This window comes from Gopherus evgoodei, chromosome 10 (assembly GCF_007399415.2).
Source record: "Gopherus evgoodei ecotype Sinaloan lineage chromosome 10, rGopEvg1_v1.p, whole genome shotgun sequence".
NCBI lineage: Eukaryota > Metazoa > Chordata > Testudines > Testudinidae > Gopherus > Gopherus evgoodei.
In genome coordinates this window covers 79,394,479-79,422,224 of record NC_044331.1, presented here as the reverse complement: position 1 = coordinate 79,422,224, position 27,746 = coordinate 79,394,479, and the positions used below count along the sequence as shown (strand labels likewise).

At 59.3% G+C, this 27,746-nt stretch overlaps 1 protein-coding gene across 1 annotated transcript; it reads left to right on the top strand.

The window, feature by feature from the left end:
• Positions 1-11: 11 nt before the first annotated feature.
• FLII (FLII actin remodeling protein) lies at positions 12-27,746 on the top strand. The gene is made up of 30 exons (XM_030578136.1): positions 12-74; positions 2,739-2,849; positions 4,501-4,572; positions 6,140-6,220; positions 8,346-8,431; positions 9,171-9,332; positions 10,113-10,216; positions 11,034-11,209; positions 11,704-11,861; positions 12,674-12,758; positions 13,819-13,966; positions 14,271-14,407; positions 15,071-15,283; positions 15,862-16,041; positions 16,256-16,338; positions 16,872-16,946; positions 17,597-17,680; positions 18,219-18,390; positions 18,522-18,626; positions 19,445-19,636; positions 19,945-20,133; positions 20,536-20,675; positions 20,906-21,146; positions 22,907-23,061; positions 23,191-23,251; positions 24,131-24,259; positions 24,517-24,623; positions 24,996-25,101; positions 25,451-25,516; positions 25,930-27,746. The coding sequence occupies exons 1-30, from the start codon at positions 12-14 to the stop codon at positions 26,062-26,064; spliced, it is 3,816 nt and encodes a 1,271-aa protein (XP_030433996.1). The 3' UTR covers positions 26,065-27,746.

Here is a 27,746-nt window from a genome sequence, read left to right as displayed (position 1 = left end):
TGAGCGGAGTAATGGCTGCCACTGGAGTGCTCCCCTTTATCAGGGGGGTGGATCTGAGTGGGAATGACTTCAAGGTAACTCAGGGCTCCCCTTAAACCGGGCTGGGTGGGGGGAGGGAGAGTGTAGTTCTGGGGCTGGGCGGTGGGCAAAGCCCAGGGCTGGGAGACAGACAGGGCATGCACAGGGCTGGGCAGCTCCAGAGCCTGGGCCCTGCCTGCTTCCTGCCTGGCTAATTTTAGACAGTTGCTCACGTCTGTGGCTGCACTGTGGGGCCTGAGATCACGCCCTGAGCCACTGTAGTGGATTTTTACCCCCCACAGGCCCCCAGGCGTTTGAGCTGTGCCAGCCTCTGTTGAGCTGATTTTTGGGAGAGGAGGAGAGATGGTGTTTAGTTGCCAGAGATGCCTGGCAATTTCAGAGCCCCTTTGTGGGGCTGTGGAGGGAGAGATGAATGGGTCTCATGGTAGGCCTGTGGCTGAAAAGCGCCATGTATTGGCACCTTGATTCTGGCCCGTGCTGTGATTAATGGCTGCATCGATGAGATCTGGTGTATGTCTAGCAGTTTTAATTCAGGGCTCCATGCACCGAAACTAACCGTGATCCCTGTAAAGGAGACAGGTATGTAAAACAGCAGTTCTCAGCTGGGGGCCCGAGCAGGGTCTGGGGGGTTTGCCAAGCAGGGCCGGCATTAGACTTGCTGTGACTCAAGCCAAAACCCCACCATCTGCGGATGAAGCCCAGGTCCCTGAGCCCCGACTTAGCTTCATGAGGGCCCCCGGGCAACTGCCCTGCTTACCACCCCTTAATGCTGACCCTGGCTTTTATATGCAGAAAACCAGTTGTTGTGACACAGGTGGGCCGTGGAGTTTTTACAGCTGGTTGTGGGAGTCTGGGGCTCAGAAGGAAAACGGTTGAGAACCTCTGATGCATCCTGAAGAGATGAAGTGACTCGGCCAAGGCCACGCTGGCAGAATTGGGAATGGAACCCAGGCGCTGTTCCCAGACCCCTGCTCTAATCCCACAGTCGTGTTTCCTCCTTGGTAATGCTGCTCTTCTGAGCTCTGTTTCCCCAGCCTAAGTGCCGACCAGGGGTTAAAATGCTGCTGGGGGCTAGTAGTGCTTTGGCCGTGCTTGCAGGTCACCCCGGTTTCCCTGGGCCCCTTACTTGCCCTTGGCCACAAGTGGTTTTGCTTGTGTACGTGAGCCATAAGTGACTCACCCAGCTTTGCCCCGTGGTGTGACAAGCCTGATATTTTGTGCATGCATAGTCTGACTGCGTTACTCAGGAGCTTGACCCCTGGGCTGACCCAGTGTGCTACATTTATACGGATTCCTACCGTGTGTGACTCTAACCAGGCCTGGCAGATGAGGTCATGCTAGCCCATGAGGAACAAGATTGCAGCTCTGCCGGCCCTTGATGGGGCCCACAGAGATTTTACCTCCTCTGCGGTTAAAATTCAGGTTCTTCCTTTGCAATTGCCCCCCCTCCCCAACAGCTGAGCCCCCCTCCCATTCCAGGGTTGGCATACCTGACCTGGAAGGTAGGTAAACAAAATAATAGCCACTTAGGCCCTGGTCATGCCAGCGGTTCTGTGCAGGTGGGCCCCCGTTGGTATGACTGGGGATGGGCGCAGGGGTCTGTCTTGTGAAGTGGCTGGCAGGGTTGAGGCCTCCGCCTGTCGCTGGGAACCTACTGCTAAGCAGGCCCTTAAAATGCCGTTACACAATCTGGGTTAAGCAGTTTGCACCTTAGAAAGGCCTTTTGTTGTGGGTGCGTGGATCTGCCTCTCCTCTCCCAGGATGGGGCTCTGGAGGCTGGGTTGTTTTTTTAGAAAAGAAATCGTCTTCCTAACAGAGGTGGCAACATGCCTGCTAAGGCCGTGATCCTGCAGTGACCGAAACTCGTGCATGACGTCACTCCTGGGAGCAGCTCCCTTGAAGTCAGTGAGCAGATGCTTGTGAATGAAGTCACATGTGTGCTTGGGCCTCTGCAGAATCAGGGCCAGCTGGTGTCAGTTCCTGTGACTTATGCTACCTCCAAGCCCCCTAATATTGCATAACCTGCCTGACCATTGCTCTATTCATACTCTGCTGTGGAGATGTTCCCCTCCTCATGTCCATTCCCAGGGCCGATCCTAGCTGGACATGTGTGCACTGGGATAGTTTCTCTAAAACCTGTAGACAAGGCACCTGTAGCCACCCGTATTCTAAGCTAAGAGGGCAACCATGATCCTCAGCTGCATAAGCGGGGAAGTAAATCATAAGCAGGGTGGGGGAGGGGAAGGGTCGAGAGCCACACCAGAGGGACAGCAGGGGGCTGCTGTTGGGGTGGAAGGGCCCAGGGTAAGAATCCCATGTGGGAGCTGCAGGATGTTTGGGGGAGGGAGTCAGAGGCTGAGAGCCCGTGGGGTGGGGGCGGCAGGGTGCTGCTCAGAGTCCTGTCCAGCTGTCTCTGTGCCGATCCGATGCGTCAGGCTCTTGGTAACTGCGACATCCGATTGCATTTCATTGGGGGTTTGTTACAATAAGTCCTACGCTGTCAGAACAGCCTGTCACCTTGGTATGTTTGGCAGGGATCTTGGGAAAGTGGCCTCGGTTGGTTTCACACCTGGGGTGTGGTGGAGGGTGTTAAGAGCACAGGATCTGTTTCATCTCAGGTGGATGAGAAACCCGGCAATACACATTTCTCTGCCCATCGGATGCCGTAAAATGCCTCTTTCTCTCCCCTCTCCTCTCAGGGTGGCTATTTTCCTGACCACGTGAAGGCCATGACCAGCTTGCGATGGCTGAAGCTGAACAGGACGGGCCTGTGCTACCTGCCGGAGGAGCTCTCTTCCCTCCAGAAACTGGTAAGGGCTATGCAGAGACCTGCCAGCCCTTGCTGCTGCATGGATGCTGCTCTTGGGAAGCTGCGCTTTTGGGGGGTGGGGGGGTGAGTTGTAATGCAGGTGATCGCATGGAACGGTTGAGCACCAATGAACAGAGCTGGCAGGCTTCAAACGGAAAGCATTGTGGGCAGGCAGACCCACCCGAAAGCTTCCCCTACAATCATCACCCTCATAATACCTAGTTTTTAACTAGTGCTTTTCATCCATACAGTCTCCAAGAGCTTTGCAAAGGAGGTCAGTGTGATTATCTGCATTTCACAGCTGGGGAAACTGAAGCTTGGGGAGGTGCTATGACTTGCCCAAGCTCACCCAGCAGGCCAGTGGCCAGGCCAGGAATAAAACCCTTGTGACTTGGTCCAGTGCTCTATCTGCTAGGCCATACTGTCTCTCCTGCTGTGCATTCTAATGTGCGTGCATACACGCCCTCTTTAAGGGTGACCTGCAAAGGATCTTTAAAAACTGGGCATGGGGCTTTTCTTTAGCCAAAGTGCTCATTAGATGTTGGAATGAAACCAAGAATGGAGTCCCCCTGTGTGCGGCACTGCACGGTCTCTCCCGCCGCTGCTTGGCTTTCACTGTCTTATGATAAGAGGAATATGGTGGATTCACCATCACTTGAAGTCTTTTAAGTCCAGACTGGGTGTCTTTCTAAAAGATCTCTTGTAGCTCAATCAGAAGCGATGGGCTTGATGGGGGAACTGCTCTGTGGTTTTGTGTGGCCTGTGTTCTAACTAGGTAATTCCAAGGCCTTGGAATCTGTGCATCTGTGTCATAACTTCACTAGTTCTCCATAGAGCCTTTCTTCGTAGACACGATATGACCATCTAGTGGTGTGGGCAAACGCACCTCCTTTCCAGCCTGCTTTCTACATTATAAAGAAGCAAAAAGAACTTTACAAAGGAGGCTCTTCTCTGTTCAAGGCATTTATCTTAGCCCCCACACAGTCTTTTCACGTATTTATCTTCACAACACCACTGGTGGTAGGGAATCTGGTAAACTGAGGCACAGAGACTGTGATGTGCCCAAGACTACTCAGGAAGTCTGTGGAATAGCAGGGAATTGAAAGAACCTGGGTCTCCTGAGTCCGATTGAGGCCACCCTGCCGCTCAAGAAAATCCTGCAATGTTTGGGATGCAGCAAGGTGAATATTTAAAAAATAAATAAATCCCAATTTCCATTGGAATGAGAAAAGCAAACGCTGGGAAAATCTTCTCTAGCATCCATCTGCCTAGGGGTGTCTAGGGCCTATAAAAACAATGTTTTGGAAAATAAGCCGGAGTGCTGACTGAAGGAGCCTGCCTGTGTTCGGAGCATGGTTTGATGCTCTAGCTCCTGACGGGATGACGAAAGCAGGATGATCCTTTATTTCCCTTTGAAAGCACCAAGACGCTGGTTAGGCAGTAGCTTCAGGCCAACCACAAATGGGGTCCCGCTGTGCTAGGTCAGTAGTAGACAGTCCCTGCCCCAAAGGGCTGGACAGTCTAAAGAGACAAGGCACCCACAAGCCGGGGAAGGGGCAGAAGGCTCAAGCAGAGTCCAAATGTCCTGGCAGTGCCGCCGTTTCTTTTCATTCTGTTTATAACCAGGCATTTGTTCTTCGCTTTCCAAACAGGAGCACCTGTCTGTGAGTCACAACAACCTCACCACGCTCCATGGAGAGCTCTCCGGCCTGCCGTGCCTCCGGGTGAGTAACCCGCGCCGTGTGCCTCTGTGGCCCAGCACCCTGCTGCGCCAGGAGACAGCATTTCTCTGCAGACGCTCGGCAGCCAGCCCTTAGCGGTTGGCCTCTCCTCTCCCGCTCATCAACACGAACCCGCCCCGGACGTGTCTGTTGGCCTTGCCAAGCCTGGGCCCCGTTGGGCCAATGGAAGAGCTCGGAGAGCTCCCCAGGGCTGCCGAGTGGCACCCATCCGAACAAGGCCACCAAGCTCTTCAATGTGGCCTTAGAAACTCACCTCGCTCTAGAGGTGGAATCTAGCTGTGTGGAAATGCTCTGGGGCTGCCTCGGTGTAGAGGTTGCTCTTGTCTGCAGTTACCGCACGCAGGCATCCTGCGCGGCTTCTCCTTTTGCAATTCCAAGAGTGAGTGCCAGTGCCTCCCCTGTGGCCCCTGTAGCCGGTCCGTCTTGCGCAGGGGAAGAGGGATCAGCTGCTCTGGAGCCGGATTCTCCCCATGCCCTGGTCCGGGAATGTTTTGGGTCTGCTGCAAATCCTGAAGGAGGGCTTAGTCCACAAAGATCCAACCCCCCTTTCCACCCCGCTGCCCTGTGCTTTGGTAACTTCCTGAACTGCTTGCTGTTCTGTAACCCGGCCGGCTTCCTGGCTGCCGCTCCTTCAAGGGGCTGGCACCCTGGGTCGCTCTCGGGCAGAGGGCCAGGCTGCCGGGGCTGGGTGTCTTTTAAAGCGTCTTGTTGCCAGGGTCAGCAGAGCGATGGTGGAGCTGAATGGTTATCTCCTGACTAGGGGAGAGGAGCTCTGCCTTTTGGGGCTCGCTGCCTGCGGAGGTCCCTCTCGGTGCACCTGTGCCCATGACGATGGAGTCAACATATTTAAGGCTTTAACCTCCAGACGGGGGTGTCACATTACACTTGGGAACCCCTGTTAGCTAGTGGTGACAGGGGATGGATCACTTGGTGATTCCCTGCTCTGTTCATTCCCTCTGGGGTACCTGGCACTGGCCACTGTTGGAAAACAGGAGACGGCTAGATGGACCTTTGGTTTGACCCAATATGGTCGTTCTTATGACACCTAGCATGGAGCAACTGTAGCGATGCAGCCTGGGGCTCTTTCCTGGTTGGGGTGGGTGCTGGTGCCCTTCTCTGGGGAGCAGGGGAGCCTGGATGCCCTTAACAGCCATTGGCACTGCTGGGAGATGACAGGATCGGGCCCTTAGTCTGGCTAAAGCTTTGTTTGGTGGTGGGTCGGAAGAGATCCCTGGATGTAGCACTGTGGCTGAGAGGCTGAATGGGTCGGTATCCGCCCCCTCCCCTAACCCACGGCTTCCCTTGCATGTGGCAGGAGCTTTTCTGTTCTCAACCCTGATCCCACCCAGCTTCTCCTCTGTCTCTGTTTGCCCTCCCTTCCACATGCTCCCTCCCCTGCTGATCCCCCCACTTTGGGCCCAGTGGGACCTGCTCACGTCTGGTCGGTCTCTGTCCCCGTCTGATGTGGGTGCTGAGTCAGGGGCTTGCGACGGCCCGGCCCGGGCCTGGCTCCAGAGCTATGACTATAAATCTCTCTTCCCCTTTTAAGGCAATTGTGGCTCGAGCGAACAGCCTGAAGAATTCAGGAGTTCCTGATGACATTTTCCAGCTCGATGACCTCTCGGTGCTGGTATGTGCTGCCTGTTCGCTCCAGGTCCCTACTTGCTCTGCTAACCCAATCAGTGCAGTGAAACTAAAGAAGCAGAGAGATTCCAACAGCATCAGTGGGGAAGGGAAGGGAATCCTAAACCAGCATGTTCAATCAACCCAAAAGAGAGGCAGCATTGTCTAGTGATTAGAGCAAAGGGTGCGAGCCCAGACTCCAGGGTTCAATTCCTGCCTCTGCCACTGACTTGCTGTGTGACCTCTGCCAAGTCTCTTTGCCTGTCTGTGCCCCTTTTTTAAATGGGGATTGTACCCATCTTTCTGAATTGCATTGAGTCACACTTTGTATTAAGGGCACATTCATGAATGGTTTCATGCTATAGAGGCTCAGTAAATCCGTGTTTTAATAAATGGCTCCTCGGTTGTTAAAGTCCAATAGCACCAAAGGTTGCTTATAAACTAGAGCTTAGAACTATCTCTAACCCCACCTACTGATGTGCTTATCCCCACCTATAGCGAGGCGAAGCAGCGTGGGATTTATTTATTTTTAAATTTATTTTACAATGTCAGTGAAAAATAATCATTGTTTATTTTTAAGCATTTCTTAGATTTTTATCAATTTAAATGATCTCAATTGTGTGAAATTATGGGGAGGTCTGACAGAAATTAGTCAATGACAGTAGATGTTGAGATTCAAGAAATTAAAGCTTTATAACCATGAAAACACAAATTGTTAACATCCCAGGTCAATATATATATAATTTTAATTTCATTCGATCAAACTCCCAAGTTCTCAAGCAGCATTTTTCTGACATTGCCTATCTGTAAATTTTGCCTGTTGGAAATATTTTTCCGGTGATTGGTGTGTGCGTGCGGTGAAATCCACGTTTCCAGTAAAATCGAATCCTTCCAAACCTACCTAATACCACATTCTACCTGATTGTTTGCAACATGCGTATCACATCTATTAATCCTTGATTAACCCTTTACAAATGTACGTGTGCCGCAAGGTGTGACTGTTTGAGATTTCTGGCTGTAAAGGCACCGTCCTGTTTCTGAGAGTGAGCCTGTTAAAAAGTGCCTAACTCCCATTGGCTCCCCTTGGGAATTGGGAGTGTAACTTTTGTCGGCAGGTTTGACAGTTGCGGCTCTTATTAATAAACCTGGCCAAAGAACCCAGCTACGGACAGTATAATGGCTTCATTCTTGGATCCCCTTTTTAAAGGGACAGGCTGTTAACTCTGGGGCAGGGTTTTTCTTATGTGTCTGTACAACAGTGGAGCCCAGAGCCTGATTGGGACCTTAGGTGATCATTGTATTATGGTAATGCCCAGTTTGACCTCTGATCAGGATCTTAGGGCATCACTGTAATACCCTTTGCCATAATTCGCATCATAACCTACTTGACCTCTAAATTAGTCTCCATTTTAAAGCTGATCTCGTCTGCTCAGGAATATCCTTGGGGATTTCTAATCTTTCTTTCATAAACACTATGATCCAGCTGAGAAATAAGTAAAGGGCAAATAAGCAGCCTCCATTCTGGTGTGAGACACCAAACCCCCAAGGTGCGTGAGCTCCCCCCAGGTAGCTGGCTGTTGCCAACTCCATTAGCGGGTCTGATGCCCCTCTGAAGGGAACCGACGAAGGGCTGCTGCTGTCTTGGAAATGACACAGTACACGGCGTCCTTGTGATCTGCTGGGCAGGTGGCACAAACCACAGCTAAGTTAGAGAGACTGGCGGCCGCATCCTGGCTTTGGATGTATGCACAGAAAGGGGGCAGGCGCTGAAATCAATGGGAGCTGGGTGCATGTCCCCAGAGCTAGAATCTGAGCCTAGGATTGATGCTGGCCGTGGGGTCTTGGAAGCTGGACTTCCTTGGACTCTTCAGGTTGAATTTTCCAGCAGGGAGGTCCCAGAGCTGGGTGCTCTGATGAGGTGCAGTCATGGTGACTGCACTTTGTGCACAATCCAGGGCATGTGTTTGCCCTCGGGCCTCGCTGTTCAGTAGTGTGGCCCTGAAGAGCCTTGCGGTGATGGGAAGGGGCTGATTTTGGCCATGGGGGGGAGGGGACTGTTGCTGAGCGGGCCACTCCGTGCCAGCTGAGATGGAGAGGTTCTCCTGACAGCTCTCTTGCTTCCTCTCCCCCAGGACCTGAGCTACAACCAGCTCACGGAGTGTCCCCGGGACCTGGAGAATGCCAAGAACATGCTGGTGCTCAACCTCAGCCACAACAGGTGGGTCTGGCTGCTCCGGGGTTCCGCCAAGGCTGCGTGCAGGGGGTTCCTGGGCTGGCTGCACCAGCTGGGCATGCAGGCGGGGACCCCCGGCTCACCAGGCGTGGATTTCCCTGTCAGACAACCCCGCTCTCCAGAGCTAGGGGAGGCCTGTGCCTCTGGGGGCTGGTGGCGTGTGAGAGAAGGGAGGCGGAACTGATGCACAGGGCACTTGAGAGCAGCTGGTGAAGATCACTGTGCACTTGTCCCATGCCGCCCGGCTCCTCCATGTAAATGCCTTCCCTCCCCGGGCCGGGGAAGCCCCTGTGTCCCTGTCGAAACCCGGGAGAGCCCCAGTCTTTGCCTTGCTGCCAGGATCATGCCCCTGGCTGTGCTGGGTAGCTGGGCTAGGTCACCTCCCTGCTGCCCTGTTGAGCGGAGGAGAGAGCTGAGAGCCTGGGCTCTGTCTGCACCCAGTTGGGGGGCAGGGTGACTGCTACGCGTGGACACCTGAGCTAGCGCCAGTAACCGCAGCAGTGAAGCTGCAGCAGCCCAGGCTGTATGACCCTGACCTGTGCTGCTTTACCGTCCAAAGATCAAAGCCAGCCCGGGGACGTCTCTCGTGCTGCGGTCCCGTCTGATTGCAGTGTAGACTCTCGGTACCCTTCCCAGCATGGTGCAGCACGGCTCTGGGGAGCTCCCTCTGTCCCTCCCCCTCTCCTGGCTGGTAAGCAGAGCGTGGCTTGTCTGTCTTCTCCAGCATCGATAACATCCCCAACCAGCTGTTCATCAACCTGACGGACCTGCTGTACCTGGACCTGAGCGAGAACAAGCTGGAGAGCCTGCCGCCGCAGATGAGGCGTCTGGTGCACCTGCAGACTCTGATCCTGAACAACAACCCACTGCTGCACGCCCAGCTCAGGTAGACCGGTGTCCTGCTGCGCTGCCGGGGCGCAGGCTGCCGGCGCTGGTAGGGGGCGGGATGTGCTCCAGAGAGGTCCCCTTTGGCTGGACTCTCTTCTAGCCGCTCTCCTGGGAAGAGCCGTGTCCGGCCAGGGGTCTGGTTCCTTGACGGGTTTCTGGTTGCATAGGGCCGCTGACAGACAACCAGAAAGGTCTTCTCCCTGCTAAATGTCCGAGAACCCAGCCTGGGGGGCTCCTTCGCTCCTCTCCAATGAGCCCTTTTTGGAAGGGACATGGCCAGCCTCTTGGGGCCTGATCCAGAGCCCCCGGTGCCATCAATGGAAACTCCACCCTTCCCCCCACTGACCTTCTGAAGCTTGGGATCCGGCCTTTAAGTAAGTCTTTAAATAAGACCAGTTTCTGGGACCTCGTGGTGCTGGCCACAGCCCTAAAGACTGGTCGACTCTCTCTGCCTAGCTCTGGCAGACACAGGTCCTGTCCCCCGTCCCCTAGCAGCACGGCCTCTAGGAAGGAAGGGCTGAGCCAGTTCCCACGGCCCAGTCCACCGTGGGCCTCCAGGGGTGGCTCTTGTGGAATGGGCTCATGTCCCTGGGGAGCTGGGCTGAAACCCAGCAAAGCTGAGACCAGGTTTAAACCAGTCCTGGTGTGGACGTGCTGCATCTCTTGAACCAGAGCTTGGGATCCTGCTCTGCTCCGGTCCAGGATCTCCCCTCCAGTCCCAGGCTCTTCCCAGCGGTGGATCTTCCCTCACTGTTTCTCTCTCTCTTTCCATGTAAAGGCAGCTCCCTGCAATGACCGCTTTGCAGACCCTGCACCTGAGGAACACGCAGCGCACTCAGAGCAATCTGCCCACCAGCCTGGAGGGCCTCACCAACCTCGCAGGTGAGCCGCCCATGGGGTTTCGCTGCAGAGTCCGGGGCTGAGGGGGCACGTGTGGGGACAAGGTGGGGAAACAGCACCTCTTCAGGCCTCCTTCCGACTGCTGCTGGGCAACAGGGCCAGTCCAGCGAGGAGGCCCTGCACTAGGAGAAAGGTGTCCCGCTCCTGACAAGCCATTGGCTGAGCTCACGCCACGCACGTGGCAGCTCGTGTCTGCAAGCAGTGGGTGAGCTGGCTGGGTGCATCTCCCAGGACCAGGCCTGGCTGACCCTGTCATCCACAGCAGCATCTTCCCTGATGGCAACCCACAACTGTTGCATCTTCCCTGGTCCAGCTGTTCCTCCTCTCTCCATCCCACAATGCGGTGCCTTGTGTCTGGGGAAATTACCCAGAAGCCCCTGCTCCCAGTACCCGTGTGGGCAGCCCATGGCATAGCTTCTCCTGCAGTCCCAGAGTGCACTGGGACAGCCACCTGGTTGAGCCGCATGGCTGGGTGGGGCAAGCTGTTGCAAGGATGATGCCCCTGTAATGATCCTGTCGCATCTGGCCCCGTCCTGAGCCTGCTGGCCAAGCTCCTATTGGTGGAGATGGTCCAGGCTCTGACGCTGGGAAGAGCGCAGCTGTTAGATGGGCTGCCTGCCCCGTCCCTGTGCCAGTGGATGCATTCGGGCCAGGACCTGCTGGATTATCCTGGCATCACATCCGTGCACTCGCAAATTACTGTGTAACCCAGCCAGAGCCCTGGGTTCTCCGTGCCTCTCAGCTGACCTGGGCCCAGTCCGGTTGGTGGCATCACATCCCTTGTGCTCTTCTTCCCCAGACGTGGACCTGGCCTGCAACGAGCTGAGCCGGGTCCCCGAGTGCCTCTACACCCTCTCCAGCCTCCGCCGTCTCAACCTTAGCAGCAACCAGATCTCCGAGCTCTCACTCTGCATCGACCAGTGGACCCAGCTGGAGACCCTCAATCTGTCACGGAACCAGCTCACGTCGCTGCCCGTACGTAGAGATTTCCCCCAAGACGATGTCTGGAGCTGGCTGGCTTCCCACGGCCAAGCTTAGGGCAAGGTCTCAGTGAGACAGGCCTGGTGGCTTTCTCTGGAGCTTGGTCCTTGGTTTGTGAAGCTGTGAATGCCACAGCGGCACCACAGACCCAAGGGGATGGTCCCACCTTCCCACTGGCTCCCCATCCTCTGACTCAACAGGCCTGTGCTTTCCTTGCTGATTCAGGCTGCGCTAAGAGCTCCTAGGCCCCCACTTACCATAGCATCAGCACCCCTTGTGGTTTGTAATGGGTTTATCCTCACAGAACCTCAGGGAGGCAGACGGTGCTGTTATTCCCATGGTACCGTTGGGGAAACTGAGGCACAAAGCGGCTATGTGACTTGTCCAAGGAGCTGGCAGGATGCCCTGGACGGTAGCCTCTGCAGAGCCCAGTGGCCCAGGCTATCAACTCCCCCTGATCTGTGGCATGTGTCTCTCTCCGTCCCTAGTCTGCCATCTGCAAGCTGACCAAGCTGAAGAAGCTCTACCTAAACTCCAACAAGCTGGACTTCGACGGCATTCCCTCTGGCATTGGCAAACTGACCAGCCTGGAGGAGTTCATGGCAGCCAACAACAACCTGGAGCTGATCCCCGAGAGCCTGTGCAGGTGAGTGACCCGCCGGCTGCCCTGGCCTGGCGGAGTTGGGTTGGGTCTGGGAGGACAGAAGCGGGATCTTCCTCGCACTCTGGGGCAGAGTCTCCCCCAGGTGGCTGCTGTGTGAGGATAGGGAAGAAGCCGTTTGCTCGCTGTGGATCTCTCTCTCTCTCACGCACGCACGCGCGCGCGGCTGGTCTGACCTCGGTGAGGACTCAGCACCTCCGACATCAGCCCTGCTATGTGCTGAGTTCACCTGCCGCTGACAGCATCCGCAGCCTGGCTGCAAAAGACCCCGCCCCACCCCCTGCGAGCTCACAGCCCACCCCCCGAAGCCCAGCGGGGGTGGATCCCTAGCGCGGAGTGCTCACGACTCAGTCTGACTTCTCCAGGGCAGACCAGCTTGGTGCAGAGCTCTGAGCTGCCGCCCCCCTCCCTGGCATGTCTGGGGCGGAGGGGAGGGAGGAGCAGGCGGGTGCGTTCTGCAGAGGGGAAGGAAGGGCTTTGCATTTCTTGCAGGCGAAGCTGGGCCTGAGTGTAGAGCAGCGTCCGGGTGGGATGGGACAGATGGACAACATATGGAGCAGGGAAAATCTAAGGACTCGGCTCAGGCCGAGCCGGCTTCCCAGCCTCCTTCCATGAAGAGCTGAGCTGGCTTGTGACAGCTCCCCCAGCTCCTTCCTCTGGCTGGCACTGTCCCCTCTGCCCCCTGTGTCCCTCTTTCCTCCCCTTCTGGGATCCCCCTGCCCGGCAGCTCAGCATCAGCCCAGCGCGTCTCGGGAGCGAGGGCCAGGCTTCTCCTAGTGTCTCTTCTGCCCCTCCAGGTGCACGAAGCTGAAGAAGCTGGTGCTGAACAAGAACCGCCTGGTCACCCTGCCAGAGGCTGTTCATTTCCTGACGGACGTCGAGGTGAGGCCGCAGAGGGACGGGCCTCCATGCTTCTCTGGCGCCTGCTGGGCAGACATCCCAGGCCCCATGCTTCTGTGGGAGCCGGTCCCTGGGGGGGATCCATGCATCCCAGGGGAGTGCTGGCTGGTGTGTGAGCGGAGGGCAAGGCTCCACTCTTGACTCCTCTGAGGAGGGTAACCCCACCAGCAGGGCCAGCCTGTGCTCCCCACCCCTGACACATGGCAGGGGGGAGGCTCTCTGCGCCCTTTGCCAACCGTGGGGTGGCCCGAGTTAATGTACTGGGTCGGGATAATCCCATTGCCCAGAGGTAGGAAACTGGGAGCCTAAACCCATCGAGGATGTGGGCCTGACGTTCTAGGGGTTAAGACCTGGGGCCATGCAGCAAGGCACTGGGACTACAGCTAAGGGACTGTGGGGCTCTAGCCCCATGGCCAGTCCTACTGATCATGCTGCCCCTCGCCCTGGCCCAGCACATCCCTGGGCAGGAGCTGCTCCGATGGAGCCATCTGGGAGCCCTTTGTTCCCTCTGCTGCACAGCGATTCGGTCTGGGGCGCCCAGCCAGGCCTGGCGAGCTGGTGCCATGCTGAAGGGGGTTATGCCGTGCAGCACGAGTGAGTGGGAAGACCCTGAATCACCCCTGCTGGGCCTTGCCTGGCGTAGACTCCCTGCCCGCTGGGCCTGCCTGCCAACAACCGGTGTGTTCGGCGAGGGGCCTGTTTCTGGGGTCATCGGGTCTGTTCTGAATGGCACTTGGCTGGCCATGGGCCCTTCTGCCTTGATTAATCCTGGGCCCCTGTGTGCCCAGTGCTGGACATGGGTCTCGTGTCGGCAGGGGAGGGCGTGGCATCCCAGCGCCTGGGAAACGAGTCCCGTTCGCCCTGCCCAACTGCAGCCTTGCGCCCTCAGACGCTGACCCTAAACCCTAATGGGGTACAGGAGGATCCCCTCCCTCGGCCAATGCCCCCTGAGCTCTCCAGGGTAGAGCGAGAACCAGCTGGTGCCCAGGTCTCTCTCTTGTGGCTGGTGTTTGGATCACCTCTCTGTCCCGTGCCTCTGCAGATCCTGGACGTCCGGGAGAACCCCAACCTGGTGATGCCCCCCAAGCCAGTGGACAAAACCTCTGAGTGGTACAACATCGACTTCTCCCTGCAGAACCAGCTGCGCCTGGCTGGCGCCTCACCCGCCACCGTCGCAGCAGCTGCAGCAGGTGAACTAAGGGGCAATGGAGTAGGGGGCAGGAAACGTCACCTCCAGCTGAAGCCTGGCTCCTGGGGAGCCAGGAGGACTGGGAATCTCAGACGCTGGGAGCAGGGTACAGAGCCAGAGAGCTCCTGGCCATGCTGTGGCATGTCTCTCCTGTCGTGGCACCGGCAGTGCCAAGCAATTCTCGCCTTGGGCTGAGAGCGCCCTACGGCGCAGGGTCCCCAATCCAGCCTGGGGTCTTGAGTAGGTGTCAGTGATTTTCTGGGCTGTGATCTGCCGCTGCTCACCCCTATTGCCCGTGTTCCCAGGGAGCGGCACGAAGGACCCCACGGCCCGCAAGATGCGACTTCGCCGGCGCAAGGACTCGGCAGCGCAGGACGATCAGGCCAAGCAGGTGTTGAAGGGGATGTCAGACGTGGCTCAGGAGAAGAACAAGAAACTGGAGGTAGGAAGGGATGGGGTGGGGCGGTGGGTGCTGTCTGTCCATCCGTTACACATACAAACCTTTCTCCACCTCGGCTACCTCCCTTCCACAGCCCACGTGCGTGCACCCTCGTCCCAAGGCCAATGCAAGCAGCAGGGGCTGGGTGCCTCTGCCTGCCAGACCCTCGCTCTCTCCCATTGGGCACCCAGAAACGGGGGCACCCGACGGTAGAGGCCGCTCCTGAGAACGCAGGTCTCGCTGCCTTGTCCCAGGCTGCAGCGGGGAGTCTGCGTTGAAGCTGGGATCGGAACTCGCAGCATCGTGTATGTTGTGAGCATGGGGTTCAGGACAAGGGCGTCCATCTGCGGAGGGTGCTCCCGACACAGCTGGTCCCTGGGTGTCTGAGTCACAGCTGCTGGCATCACTCCCATGAGCCCTGGTGGAACCAACGCAGCGGGCTGGATCCCGCTTCTGCCTTGCGCGTGGCCGGCCAAGCTCCAGGGAGGAGCCTTGATTGCTGAAGCCTGGCGTGAAAGTCGGGTCCCAGCCCCAGTTTGCCCCTAGGAAGATGCTCAGCATCTAGGGACGCTGTGGGCTCGAACATGGCCCAAGGTCTAGGCCTAGGGCTGTGAGTCGAGAGAAGCCAGGCCGCGTCTCACCACCCTTTCTCCCCGCCCCTGCCAGGAGAATGGGGACATGAAATACACGGATCCGAAGACGCGCCGCTGGGACCAGAGCCTGGAGAAGCCCCAGCTCAACTACTCGGAGTTCTTCACGGAGGACGTGGGGCAGATCCCCGGCGTCTCCGTCTGGCAGATCGAGAACTTTGTGCCCACTCTGGTGGACGAGGCCTTCAACGGGAAGTTCTACGAAGCCGACTGCTACATTGTGCTGAAGGTACCAGCGCACCCGTACCCTGCCCCATGCCTTCCTGCGGGGTGCCTGGAGCATGGCCCAGGGTCCTGAGTCCCCAATCTGCTGGGGAAAGTGAGCATGGAGCAGCGCAGTGACTCATCTGAGGCCAGGCAGGGCCGAATTGGGAATAGGATCCAGGCGTCCTGGCTCAGAGACCCCCCTGCTCTAGCCAGTAGGCAACACTCCCTCCCAGCTACAGCTAGAACCCAGGGGTCCTGGCTCCCTGCTCTATGTTCAAAGGGTTTCCTGTGAAGAGGTTTAATACTCTGGGTGGGAGATAAAATAAGACAAAATCCGAGGTCCCACCATCCCCAGGCTCCCTCGAGGCGAGTGACAGTCTGCAGGGAATGGTTCCCTCATCCCAGTCGCCCCTACCTCGGCTCCAGTTCCTCCCATGCTGGGGGCCGCGAGCTGTGCCAGGCTGCAGGGAGCGTTGCAGGGCCGTGTGGGTAGGCAGGGCTTCTGTGGGTGGCCCAGAGAGCAGGGAAACTTCCCCCCAGCAACCCATGCAGCTTCCTCCAGCCCCACCGACTGCTTTGCCCATTGGCCTCTTCCTGCAGACGTTCCTGGACGACAGCAGCTCCTTGACCTGGGAGATCTACTACTGGATCGGGCAGGAGGCCACGCTGGACAAGAAGGCCAGCGCCGCCATCCACGCCGTCAACCTGCGCAACTACCTGGGGGCCCAGTGCCGCACCATCCGGGAGGAGATGGGGGACGAGAGCGACGAATTCAGCCAGGTACCTCCCCCACTTGACCACCCTCCTCCCAGCCCCTCCACACAACCCCATACAGACCAATCCACCCCTGTATGGACCCTGCCCCCCCCTTCCTTCCCCAGTTGTCCCAGGGCTGGAGAACTGGGCACCAACCCCCTGCAGTCAATCCTCGCCCTGCCACGAGGGAGGCAAAGAAGCCTTTTGCTGCAGGCTGACCCCTTGTCCCCACCCCTAGGTGTTCAACCACGAGATCTCCTACATCGAGGGGGGCTCGGCCAGCGGCTTCTACACCGTCGAGGACGCGCAGTACATCACCAGGTAGGGCGCTGTGGGGGAGCCGGGGGGTACACTACCAGCCACAGTCACCCTCTGCGGTGCCGTGATTACACGGCGTACAGGCACAGAGAAGCCGCCTAACCGGAGCAGAGCCACAGCCCGTCAGGTCTCTGGGCCCAGTCTGTCTCAGCACCCATCCGCGGGAGCCCGTCCATTGTCCTTAATGGGAGCTGGTTCGGGCACTCCAGTCCTAGACACATGCCCACAAGATGAGCTTCTCCAGGCCCTCTCTGTTCCCCTAGAGCAGGAGGCCTCATGAATAAAGCAGCTGTCACCAGAGGTGTCCGTGACCCACGGAAAGGTCTAAGCCCGGCTGGAATCCGACAGAGCACTTGAGGTGTTCTATTATCTGTGGCAGTGAGTTCCAGAGGCCAGGCCACCCCTTGATCCATTCGGAGCGCATTGCTGCCCAGTCCTGTGGGGCGCGTTGTCCCCCTGCTGCCCCTGTGAAGGCAGGTTCTCCTCAGGCGGTGGGCTCTCTTGTGACCCCCCTCACGTACCATGTGTCCTTGCAGGCTGTATCGCGTCTATGGGAAAAAGAATATTAAGCTGGAGCCCGTGACGCTTAAGGCTGCTTCGCTGGACCCCCGGTGAGTGTGGAGGGGGATTGGGACGCTCTGCAGACATGCGGTACCCATGTCCATGCCTCTCGTGCGGTGGGGCGGGGGGACTGGCCTGCCGGGATAGGTGTGGGGACCTGCACACTCCCATCCGGGAGCGGAAGCTGCAGAGATCGCAGTGATTCAGCTTGTCTGGACTGGCGCCTGCAGTGTTAACACCGGGGCAGCCGGCAGGAATGGCGCGTCGGGCCCCACATGCATCAGCAGAGGCTTTCGTCACTGCCCTGGGTTGGGACTCGGGATATTCGGCTCCATTTCCTGCTCTGAACAGGCTCCCTGGGCAACCGCGGGTAAGGAATGGGGCCTCTCTGGGCTTGTCCCGTCTGGGCAGTGAGCCTGCGAGCCCTGCCCTGCCTCCCTCGGGCTCGGGGGTAAATGCATTCGTTGCTGGGAGGGGCTCGGGTGCTGCCCTCCAGAGCTCGAATTGCCCTCCCCTGCCGGCAAACCAAGCCATTGCTATTCGTGTCGGCAGCCACCGGACCAGCAGCTCTCTCCTGTCCCCGCTCCCCCAAGCAGCCACCAGCTGGAGAGCAGGGGCATGTCTCTGCCACTGAGTTCCCATCACAGCTCTTGGATTCAACCACGCTGACCCCTCCACCCCTCACCTCTCCTGGTTTCAGGTTCGTCTTCCTCCTGGACAACGGCCTTGAGATCTCCGTGTGGAGGGGGACCCAGGCCACGCTGAGCAGCACCACCAAAGCCAGGTAGCGTCCGCAGAGGGGCAACTGGGAGGGGGCATGGCAGGGACGGAGCCAGTGGGCGCTGACACTAGGGGGTGCTGAGTGCACTCTGCCCCTTTCCACTGCTCCCGCTCCACCAGAACCCATCGGGGAGCAGGATGATTGCCACACACGGCAGCTGGGAGCTTGCCAGGCTGGACAAGGATGTGTGAAAGGCACCTGCTGCTGCTCTGCCATCACCGGGCATGGCGACCCCTGGCCACCTGACCTCCCTTTTGCCATCATGGGCTGGGCGACCCCCACGCCGCCTCCTGCAGTCGCAGGACATGGCATCCCCCACCCCCTGGCCTCCCACCTGCCATCACAGGGCATAGTGGCCCCCTGCCGTCTTCCCTTCCTCCTGCCATCGTGGGCTGGGTGGCCCTACCCTCCCACACTCACCTGCCGTTGCCGGCCTGGTGCCTCCTGCTCTGCCAGCCCCACTTGGCCCCAGCAGTGCGGCTGGACTGGGACCTAACTGGAGTCTCTCCGGCCCCTCCTCTCCCCCAATCGTCCCGCGTAGGCTCTTCGCTGAGAAGATCAACAAGAATGAGCGGAAGGGGAAGGCGGAGATCACGCTCCTGAGCCAGAGCCAGGAGCCACCCGAGTTCTGGGAGGTGCTGGGGGGCCGGCCTGAGGAGATCAAGGCCAACGTCCCGGACGACTTCCAGCCAGCCAAGCCCAAGCTGTATAAGGTAGAGACCCCTTCCCGCTCCGCGTGCCCCCGGAGCAGCCTCTCTGTGGCAGAGGGATGCCCGTGCCCTGCGACTGGGCTCTGCGTCGTCTTGCCACTCGCCCTCATCCCTCTCCTCTCTCCTCGGCTCAGGTCGGCCTGGGGCTGGGCTACCTGGAGCTGCCCCAGATCAACTACAAGCTCTCGGTGGAGCACCAGAAGCGGCCCAAGGTGGACCTGCTGCCGGAGATGCGACTGGTATGGCAGGGTGGGGCGGGCCGGAGACGGAGGGGTCCGTTCCATCAGGCTGTGCGCCATAGGCCGTGCCCGGCCAGGGTGGGGCTGTGCCCGCTAAGGCAATGGGGGCTGGGTATGTGGATGGAGGATCTGAGATTTGCCGGCCCTCTACTGCCTCCTCCCCCTGCCCCTGTTCCCGCCAGGCTCTGGAGCGGGAAATGGCCTGGAGTTCAGGCCCCGCTCGCAAACTTCTCCGGATTGCTTCAGCAGTGGATGGTGCCCCCGAATGGGAGAGCCATTCCCTGGGGCGGGGCCTGGGCACCCACCCCTCCCCGAGTGGAAGAGCCGTTCCCTGGGGCAGGGCCTAGGTGGAGCCCCCAGGCGGGAGAGCTGTTCCCTGGGGTGGGGCCTGCGTGGAGCCCCGGAGCAGGAGAGCCTTTCCCTGGGGCAAGTCCTGGGTGGAGCCCCCAGGCGGGAGAGCCATTCCCTGGGGCGAGGCCCCGGTCTCCATTTCCAGCCCAGTGGGAGGTGGAAACTGTCGGGAAACCCCCTCCTTTTTGGAGCAGGGTGGTGGGAATCAGGGTCGGGAGCTGAGCTCGGGCCCTGCTCCCAGCTGGAGGATGCTGCCAGGGCCTGGCCCTGAGGCAGGGCAAGGGGCTGGGCGGCTCTTGCTGGGAGGGGGAGTTATCTGAAGGTGCTGGGCTGGCAGCCTGTACGGCTCCCTCCCCCTCCTGCTTAGCCCCCAGGTCCTGCTATGGGAGTGGGGGGAGATCCCAGCAGGGGGCAGCCCATCCTTTCTCCTGCCCGCTCAATTCCTCCTCTGCCCGGTTGCCCTGCAGCTGCAGAGCCTGCTCGACACCAAGGCCGTGTACATCCTCGACTGCTGGTCTGACGTCTTCATCTGGGTGGGCAGGAAGTCCCCACGTCTGGTGCGGGCGGCGGCCCTCAAGCTGGGGCAGGAGCTGTGCAGCATGCTGCACCGGCCCAGGCACGCCATGGTTATCCGCAACCTGGAGGGCACCGAGTGCCAGGTAGGGGGGCGCTGGGATCCGGGCTCGCCTTGCCCCTCGGGAGTGGCCAGTGGCGCTGTGCTGGGTCTGGTCGGGGAATCCGGGTCTGGCCAGCTGCCGCCCTGGGGTGGCCCGACCGGTCTGCGGGGTGGGAGAGGGTGTCCATCACGCTTCCCTTCTAGCCATGCCGGGAGCTGTTCTGCGGGGTGGGAGAGGGTGTCCATCACGCTTCCCTTCTAGCCATGCCAGGAGCTGTTCTGCGGGGGGGGGCTGTGCCCCCTGGGAGAAGCTGAAAGGCCCCGTGCCAGCGTGTCTCCCCCCCGCTGCAGGTGTTCAAGTCCAAATTCAAGAACTGGGACGACGTGCTGAAGGTGGACTACACCCGCAACGCAGAGAGCGTGCTGCAGGCCAAGGGGCTGGCCGGCAAGGTGAAGAAAGATGCTGAGAAGAAGGATCAGATGAAGGCTGACCTGACGGCGCTGTTCCTGCCCCGCCAGCCCCCCATGGCCCTGACGGAGGTACGATGCTGGGGTCGAGGGGTAAATGAAAGACCCACGGGGGAGTCATCTGGGGCCTTCCTTCCTGCCGTCTGGGCTGGAACCTTCTCTGCCAACACAGCTGCCCTAGGCTCCCCCTCCTGAGGCCTTGGGCACCAGCATTGTGTCCCTTCCAGCTGGCCATGGGGCAGCCAAGGCTGGGGTGGGAGAGAGAGGGGGTGGGCTGAGGCTCTGGCTATGCTCTGGATATCCCCTTATTTATGGGGGGAATGCTATTGCAAGCCCCTCCTCCCCAGCCCCATTCTCAGGACTAGGACTGGCCCCAGGGTCCCCTAGGCTGCCATGCAGAGCGCTAACTGCTAGGCCGGCTTGCCGCCCATTGCAACGTCCTCCTAAGTGTGCGTCTCTTGGCGTGCGGCACAGGCGGAGCAGCTGATGGAGGAGTGGAACGAGGACCTGGACGGCATGGAGGGCTTTGTCCTGGAGGGCAAGAAATTTGCTCGCCTGCCCGAAGAGGAGTTCGGACACTTCCACACGCAGGATTGCTATGTCTTCCTGTGCAGGTAACACCCGCCCCTGCCTTCTCTGGGCAGCTCTCACCCCCTCCCGCTGCCCCCTTTCTTAGGTGTCAGAGCCCCCATCCCTCAGGCTGATCCTCTGCCAGCAGCCCCCCCCCCCCCAGTCCCAGCCCCCGAGTGAGCTGCTGGGTTGGGGAGGCCAGGAGAGCTCTGGGATATGGGGGGACTGGGACTGCCCTCCAACCACATCACTGGGATCCCTCCCCTGCTGGCAGGTACTGGGTGCCAGTGGAGTACGAGGACGAGGCGGAGAAGAAGAAGACGAGCGGTGGCAAAGGGGACGGAGAGGGAGGGGAGGAGGACGAGGAGGAAGAGGAGGAGGAGAAGCAGCCGGAGGAAGACTTCCAGTGCATCGTGTACTTCTGGCAGGGGCGCGAGGCCTCCAACATGGGCTGGCTCACCTTTACCTTCAGCCTGCAGAAGAAGTTCGAGAGCCTCTTCCCTGGCAAGCTGGAGGTGAGCTGGGAGCTTGATTTCCCGCCCCCCCGATCCCCAAGGGCTGGGAGCCTGAGCACCAGCACCCCCCTCTGCTCTCAGGACCCAGACTAGGAGCCTCAAGACCCCTGCCCTATATGTGCCCTCCCATGGGCTGGGAGGGGGGCTGTATGGAAGGGGGGCCCATACAGCCCCATGGGCCCCCCTTCCATACAGCCCCATGGGCCATACCACGAGCTGGGCCGTAGCAGGCAAAATCCAATTCCCCAAGGCCATTTAATCTCTGCTCCATGGGGCAGGACAGGACATTACCCGTCCTTCTCCCAGCTGCAGAGCTCAGCCTTGATGCCTGGACCCTCTGGGGGCTGCTGTCCACCCGGGGGGGGGGGGCGGCCCTAGAGCTGCCCTGAGGTCAGTGTGACACATGCAGGTGCTCCCGTTGCCTGGGGCAGGTGATGCTGACCTGTCCTGGCTAACAGCAGAGGATCCAGTCTGGCTCCTGCAGGAGCCGGTGAGGGTGACGCAGGCCCAGCCCCATCCAGGTGGCTGGAGCATACAGCTAAGCATTCCTGGGGTCAGGCAAGCTCCTGCGCTTGCCTGCAGGGGGCAGCCTGCTCCTCGTGTGGCTGCATCCCAGAAGGCAGCTGGGGCAGGGTCTCATTTGCATGTAGGTCCAGGAACTCCTCGCTTAACACTGTAGTTCTGTTCCTGAAAAATGCGACTTTGAGCGAAGCGACTTTAAGCGAATCCAATTTCTACATAAGAATTAATGTAAAGGGGGGGGTTAGGTTCCAGGGAAATTTTTTTTCACCAAACAAAACAACTATATAGACACACCGTATAAGTTTTAAACAAACAACTGAATACTGTACACAGCCATGAACGATTGTGAAGCTTGGTTGAGGTGGAGGAATCATAGGGAGGGATATTTCCCAGGGAATGTCTTACTGCTCAGAGCTGAACTAGCACTGGCTGAGCCCTCCAGGGTTAACACATGGTTGTTAATATAGCCTCACCCTCTACAGGGCAGCAGGAATGGAGGGAGGGGAGACACCATGGCAGAGAGAGACAGAGACACACACACACTGTGTGTGAGAGAGAGAGATGCCATTGCCCCTTTAAGTACGCTGACACCACACTCTTAAGTACGTTGCCTTTAAAAAGTTCATGAAGTTGAGACAGCGGCTGCGGCCAGCTCTCTCCGTCCTGAGCCCTGTTGTCTCCCCCCTGCTCTATATGGAGAAGGAGTAAGCGAGGGGCAGGAGCAGGAGGGAGGGGGACACCCTAACATTAGCCCCCCGGCACAGCAAGCAGGAGGCTCCCAGGAGAAGCTCCAAGGCAGAGGGCAGGAGCAGCACATGGCAGTGGTGAGAGGGCAGCTGAACTGCCAGCAATTGGTAGCCTGCTGGGCGGCTACTGCACAGGGAACTTAGGGGAGCGGGGAGCTAACAGGGGGGCTGCTGGTCCACCCTGGTTCCAAGCCCCCACCAGCTAGCTCCAATGGGCTGTTCTTCCTGCAAGCAGTGGACAAAGCAGGCGGCAGACAAACAAGGTTATAACGGAGCACTGCGCAACTTTAAACGAGCACATTCTCCAATTGATCAGCAACGAAACAACCCTTAACCGGGATGACTTTAAGTGAGGAGTTACTGTACCCAGCATGCTTTGCTAGCCAATGGCTCTCTGTCACTTGATGGGTCTGCACATGTCCTGGGGTCCCCTCCAAGTGTGAGCGAACTCCCCGGCCCTGGACGTCTCTAACACAATCCCCTGGCACCCAGGTTGTGCGCATGACCCAGCAGCAGGAGAACCCCAAGTTCCTGTCTCACTTCAAGAGGAAGTTCATTATCCACAAGGGCAAGAGGAAATCCAAGGACAACAACTTGCAGCCCAGCCTGTACCACGTCCGCACCAACGGCAGCGCCCTCTGCACCCGGTGAGAGCCAGAGGAGCTGCTCTGCTAACCGGAGCCGCCTCCTCGGAGGGGTTGAATAGGCTGGCCCTGCTGGGGTGGGTGGGGATCCAGGCCGGGGCTGAGAATGCCTCCTCTTCTCGTCCCTTGCAGGTGCATCCAGATCAACACCGACTCCTGTCTGCTGAACTCAGAGTTCTGCTTCATCCTGAAGGTGAGCATCCTTGGGGCTAGTGTCTGCTGTGGGCTCTCAGGGCTAGCACCGTCTCCAGCTGGGCCTGCTGCAGCGAGGGCTCACGCCGCAGCCCTGGGTCCACACGGAGCGAGGACAAGAACCTTTGTAGAAGTGGGGTGGCCAAGACCAAAGTTCTCCCCCGTCTCTGCAGCTGGCTGCTCCAGGGGTGACACCACAGCAGCCCCTGGTGGGCAAAAAGTGTAATTGCAGCACCACCCCAGCAGAATGGATTGTTCTGTGAGGGGTGGGGGTGAAATCTGTAGGGGACATGAATTCTGTGCTTTGTTTCTTTTGTTTAAAAAGTGGGAGCAGGCATGACCCTCTCCCCCCGAGTTCCAGCGCCGATGAGCAAGGAGGACAAGGTGGAGTCCTTTGAAGCTTTCTGCTGCCACCCTCCTCGTCTTGACTTTGCTCCAGCACATACCGCTCGTGGGCATCCTTCTTGTGGCTGGTCCAAGGAGGTGCCTTGCATCCATGGCTGCCCTTGAAGGTGCTGGTTGCCCCACAGATTGTGGGCAAGGAGCATCTAAGAGAGAAGAGGAATGGAAGCCTCCAGCTTGGGGGAGGAGGGTGTGGGGCAGGATCAGGACCCTGCATAGACTGGCTGGCAGAAGAACCTGGTCCATGTCCGTGAAGCCACTTTTGGGGGTGACCTTGGGAGCATCAAGCTCTCTAAACTCTGGTTTAAGCCAAAGCAGCACCTCCCTCCACGTGCAGCCTCCCTCCGCCCTTCTCTCAGTGTGATTCCCATCGATGGAGACTCCATCTGCTCCCACGTCTCCTCTCTTTATGCCCGGGCTTCCCATCCAGCCCAAGGGCTCTGCTCCTGCTGCCCTGACCCACTCTCCACTCCCCTAGGTGCCGTTCGAGAGCACCGATAACCAAGGCATCGTCTATACCTGGGTGGGCCGGGCCGCCGACCCCGAGGAGGCCAAGCTAGCCGAGGAAATCATGAACCACATGTTCGACGACTCGTACAGCAAGCAGGTGAGGCAGGCCAGAGCCTCTGTCGGCATGGTCCGGTGGCTGGTTCTCAGTGGTGCTCTATGCCAGATGGGCAAGGCTGTTCTAGCTATGCTGCCAGCCACTTCTCTGGGGTGCAGCCATGGAGAGCAGTGCTGGGGAGAGCTTGGGCCTCTCCCTGCTTCTGCTCCCAGAACCCTAGAGCAGGAAGTGACTCAGGAGCCATCTGAAACCCTCCAGCCCTCGCGGGCGCACCCTGACACCTCCGCTCTGTGTGCCAGGTGATAAACGAAGGAGAGGAGCCGGAGAACTTTTTCTGGGTTGGCATCGGGGGCCAGAAGGCCTACGATGAAGACGCTGACTACATGAAGTACTCGCGGCTGTTCAGGTGCGTGCCCGGAGCCCACGCTGGGTAGGCAGGTCCCCGGCTGGTCAGCGCTCCTGCCATCCGTTTGCTAGGTGCCTGTTCAAAACACGGGCTCGCACATCCCCTGCTCAGCCTGTTCCTTAAGCCACCAGGGCACCAGGGTAGTCCTTTGGGCTGGCCAAGGCGGGAGGAGACCCTAGGCACTGTGACATGCTGCCCACTGGACCAGCAGAGCTCGGGAAAATGTTCCCCAGGGTTCTGCTGTGATCTGACGAACTCATGGCCACTGGGGGCCTTCCCGCAGTCTGACACTCAGGATCTGCCCTGGACAGCCGGGCTGGCCCGAGGCAGGGCATGCCCCCTCGCTAACGGTGGCTTGGCTCTCCACTGCAGGTGCTCCAACGAGAAGGGCTATTTCTCCGTGTCAGAGAAGTGCTCCGATTTCTGCCAGGATGACCTGGCGGACGACGACATCATGCTGCTGGACAACGGCCGGGAGGTGAGTTCCCAGGGCCTGGTGCCCCCCAGTGCGGAGTGGGGAGATGGGCGTAGCCACGTGATTATCCTTGGTAACCGTTCTGCATCCTGCAGCCACGTCTAGGCTCCCTTGCAGGGAACCTCTCGCTGCAGCCCCAAAGAACCCAGTCTCTCTCCCAGGACCTTCCAGCAGGGCTCCCTGGCCCAGATCCTCCCTCCCACTTCCAGTGGGTGCTAGATGCCACGTGAGGCCCTGCCCGTGTGCGGCAGGGGAGGAGCCAGGTCTGGGTGGGCTGCAGTGGATCTGCTCTTCCCGTCTCGCGCTCCGGCCAGCGCATCCCTAACCCTGCTGTCTCTGCTGTACCCTGCAGGTTTACATGTGGGTGGGAACCCAGACAAGCCAGGTGGAAATCAAGCTGAGCTTGAAGGCTTGCCAGGTAAGGGCCGGGCCCAGGCCTTGGGATTGCCCCCTCCTGGGGCTGGGCTGGAGCATCTCGAAAGGCTTCCCTGGCTATGAATGAAAGCTGCTGTGGAGGGAGACGCTCCTGCAGCCTCTGACAGCTCCTGGGAGGCGGGGGAGGGATTCTACTGCCCTGGCACATGGTTCCTGGAGGGTGGGTCCAGCAGCTTGGCCCCTTCCCCTTGAGATGCTGCAGCATCTGCCCTGACACCCGCTAGGGCCTGGGCTACGGGGGCAGCGGAAGGCCTGTTTTGCGGCTCCAAAGCCCCTGGCTGGGAGCACAGCAGCCCTGGATCCCCAGGGCCTCCTCCCAGTTTGTGCAATAGGAAAGAAGCAGGATCTGGCCTTGGGGGGGCCAGTGCCTGAGGCTGCCCCTCCCGCTTCTTTCAGGTGTATATCCAGCACATGCGCTCGAAGGCAGCCGAGCACCCCCGGAAGCTGCGGCTGGTGCGGAAAGGCAACGAGCCCCATCCCTTCACCCGCTGCTTCCACGCCTGGGGTGTCTTCCGAAAGCCGCCCGCCTAAGGGGCCGCGGGGGAGCACCTGCCCTGCTGGAGCCGGCACCCAGCCCGTGGAGAGCACGGGGTCCTTCGCAGCGTGACACTTCCCCAAGAGGAGGAATAGAACCTGCCTCTGCCCTTCAGGGCTGTCTGCCCCCCCCTTCCTCCCCGCTGCTTTGCTGCTGCGTGCTGCCGCCTCTCGCTTGTGCAGGGGCTGGTTCCTTGCCAGGCCTGGCCCGGAGCTGCCCTTCTCCCGCAGAGACACCCCAAAGGGAGTGGGGAGCAGCCCATGGGGCAGCCTGCACTGCTGAAGCTACATGACTAAAACTTCCTGACCTGACCTGTGTGGCTGGAGGGGCTGCATCTCACTTGCCCCTAAAGTGACAAGGCTCAGCCCCGCTCCGCTCTGGTACCAGCTCCTGGCAGTGAAGAGGGGCTCAGGCAGCATCAGGCTGTAGCACAGTGTAACGGACTGGGGCCCATGGCTATATTGGGCTGATAAGGTTATTTCTTCCCCTGCCACTGGGCGAGGGGCTTTGGGTACTTGTGGCCAGGCCACGGCTTGTGGTCTGACCCTAGCAGGCAGGGGCACACTGTGGGGAGAGCAGAGTGCAGGGCCTGCAGGGAACAGAGCCAAGCCGGGGCAGAGGGGGGGACTCAGCTCTAGGCAGGAGAGTCTGGGTGCTGTTAGCTGGCTCTGGAGAGGTGCCTGTAGCTTCCTGTTGAGTGAATGCAGGTCAGGGCTGGGCCCAGAGCATAGGCCTAGTGCCAGCTCAACAGCAGGGAGGGGAGCACTACAGCAAGGCCAGGGGAGCAGTGGGTGTGAAACTGGGGCAAGGAGGGTTATCAGCCACAAGGCTACATAAGCGCCAGGAACCTCCCACTCTCCATGGTAAGACTGTGGCTGTGTTTATAATCCCGGAAGCGGCTGCCCCCAGGAGAGCAGCGGCCTGGTGCCAGCCTGCACCTCATGCTGTGTAAGTCCCCACCTTGCTGTGTGCTGCCTGCAGCAGCCTGGCTCTTTACCCTCCTGCAAGCAGGCTGGGGCCTCTGTCTGGTAAAGGCACAGGCCAGTACCAGCCCCTATTGATTTTCCATGGGCAATAGGTGCCTTTCACCTCCCTTCCAGCCCCTGTGACACTGCGGATGGGGGGGCTATTCTTCCTGAGGGCGAGAGCCCCTTCTCTTGCCTGCCTGGGGGACAGTTAAAGGCAGGTGGGTGCTTTGGTGCTGTCTGTTAAACAGCATGAAGTCAGGCAGTCAGAGCTGGGAGTGTAACCAGGATCCACACAGGCCAGCACCAGCTGGCACCAGTGACTGGCCCCAGCCCCAGCTGTGCCAGGCACCTGTGCAGCTGCCCCCTGCTGAACCCTGCTGCACCCTGCTGCTGTGGTGAACCATGTTGTGGTCAGTGCCGGCCACGAGGGGGCACAGTAAGACCACCCGGGGCACTTGAGTTTTAGCACAGACTTCCCCACATGCTGCAGGGATTGGAACCAGCTGGCTGGGCCCCCTGCCCTGCGCTAGGGCAGTGCTGCTTGCCGAGCCGCAGGAGCAGGGTTAAATACCATTCCCTCCCCCCTCCCTTGGCACTCACGGTTGAGAAGCACAGTTTGCACTCAGTGCCCCCCTCACAGTGACTGTAAGTGCCACTCTGTGCCTGGCTGCTGCCTTCTGGATCATATCAATAAAACTGCACTTCACCGA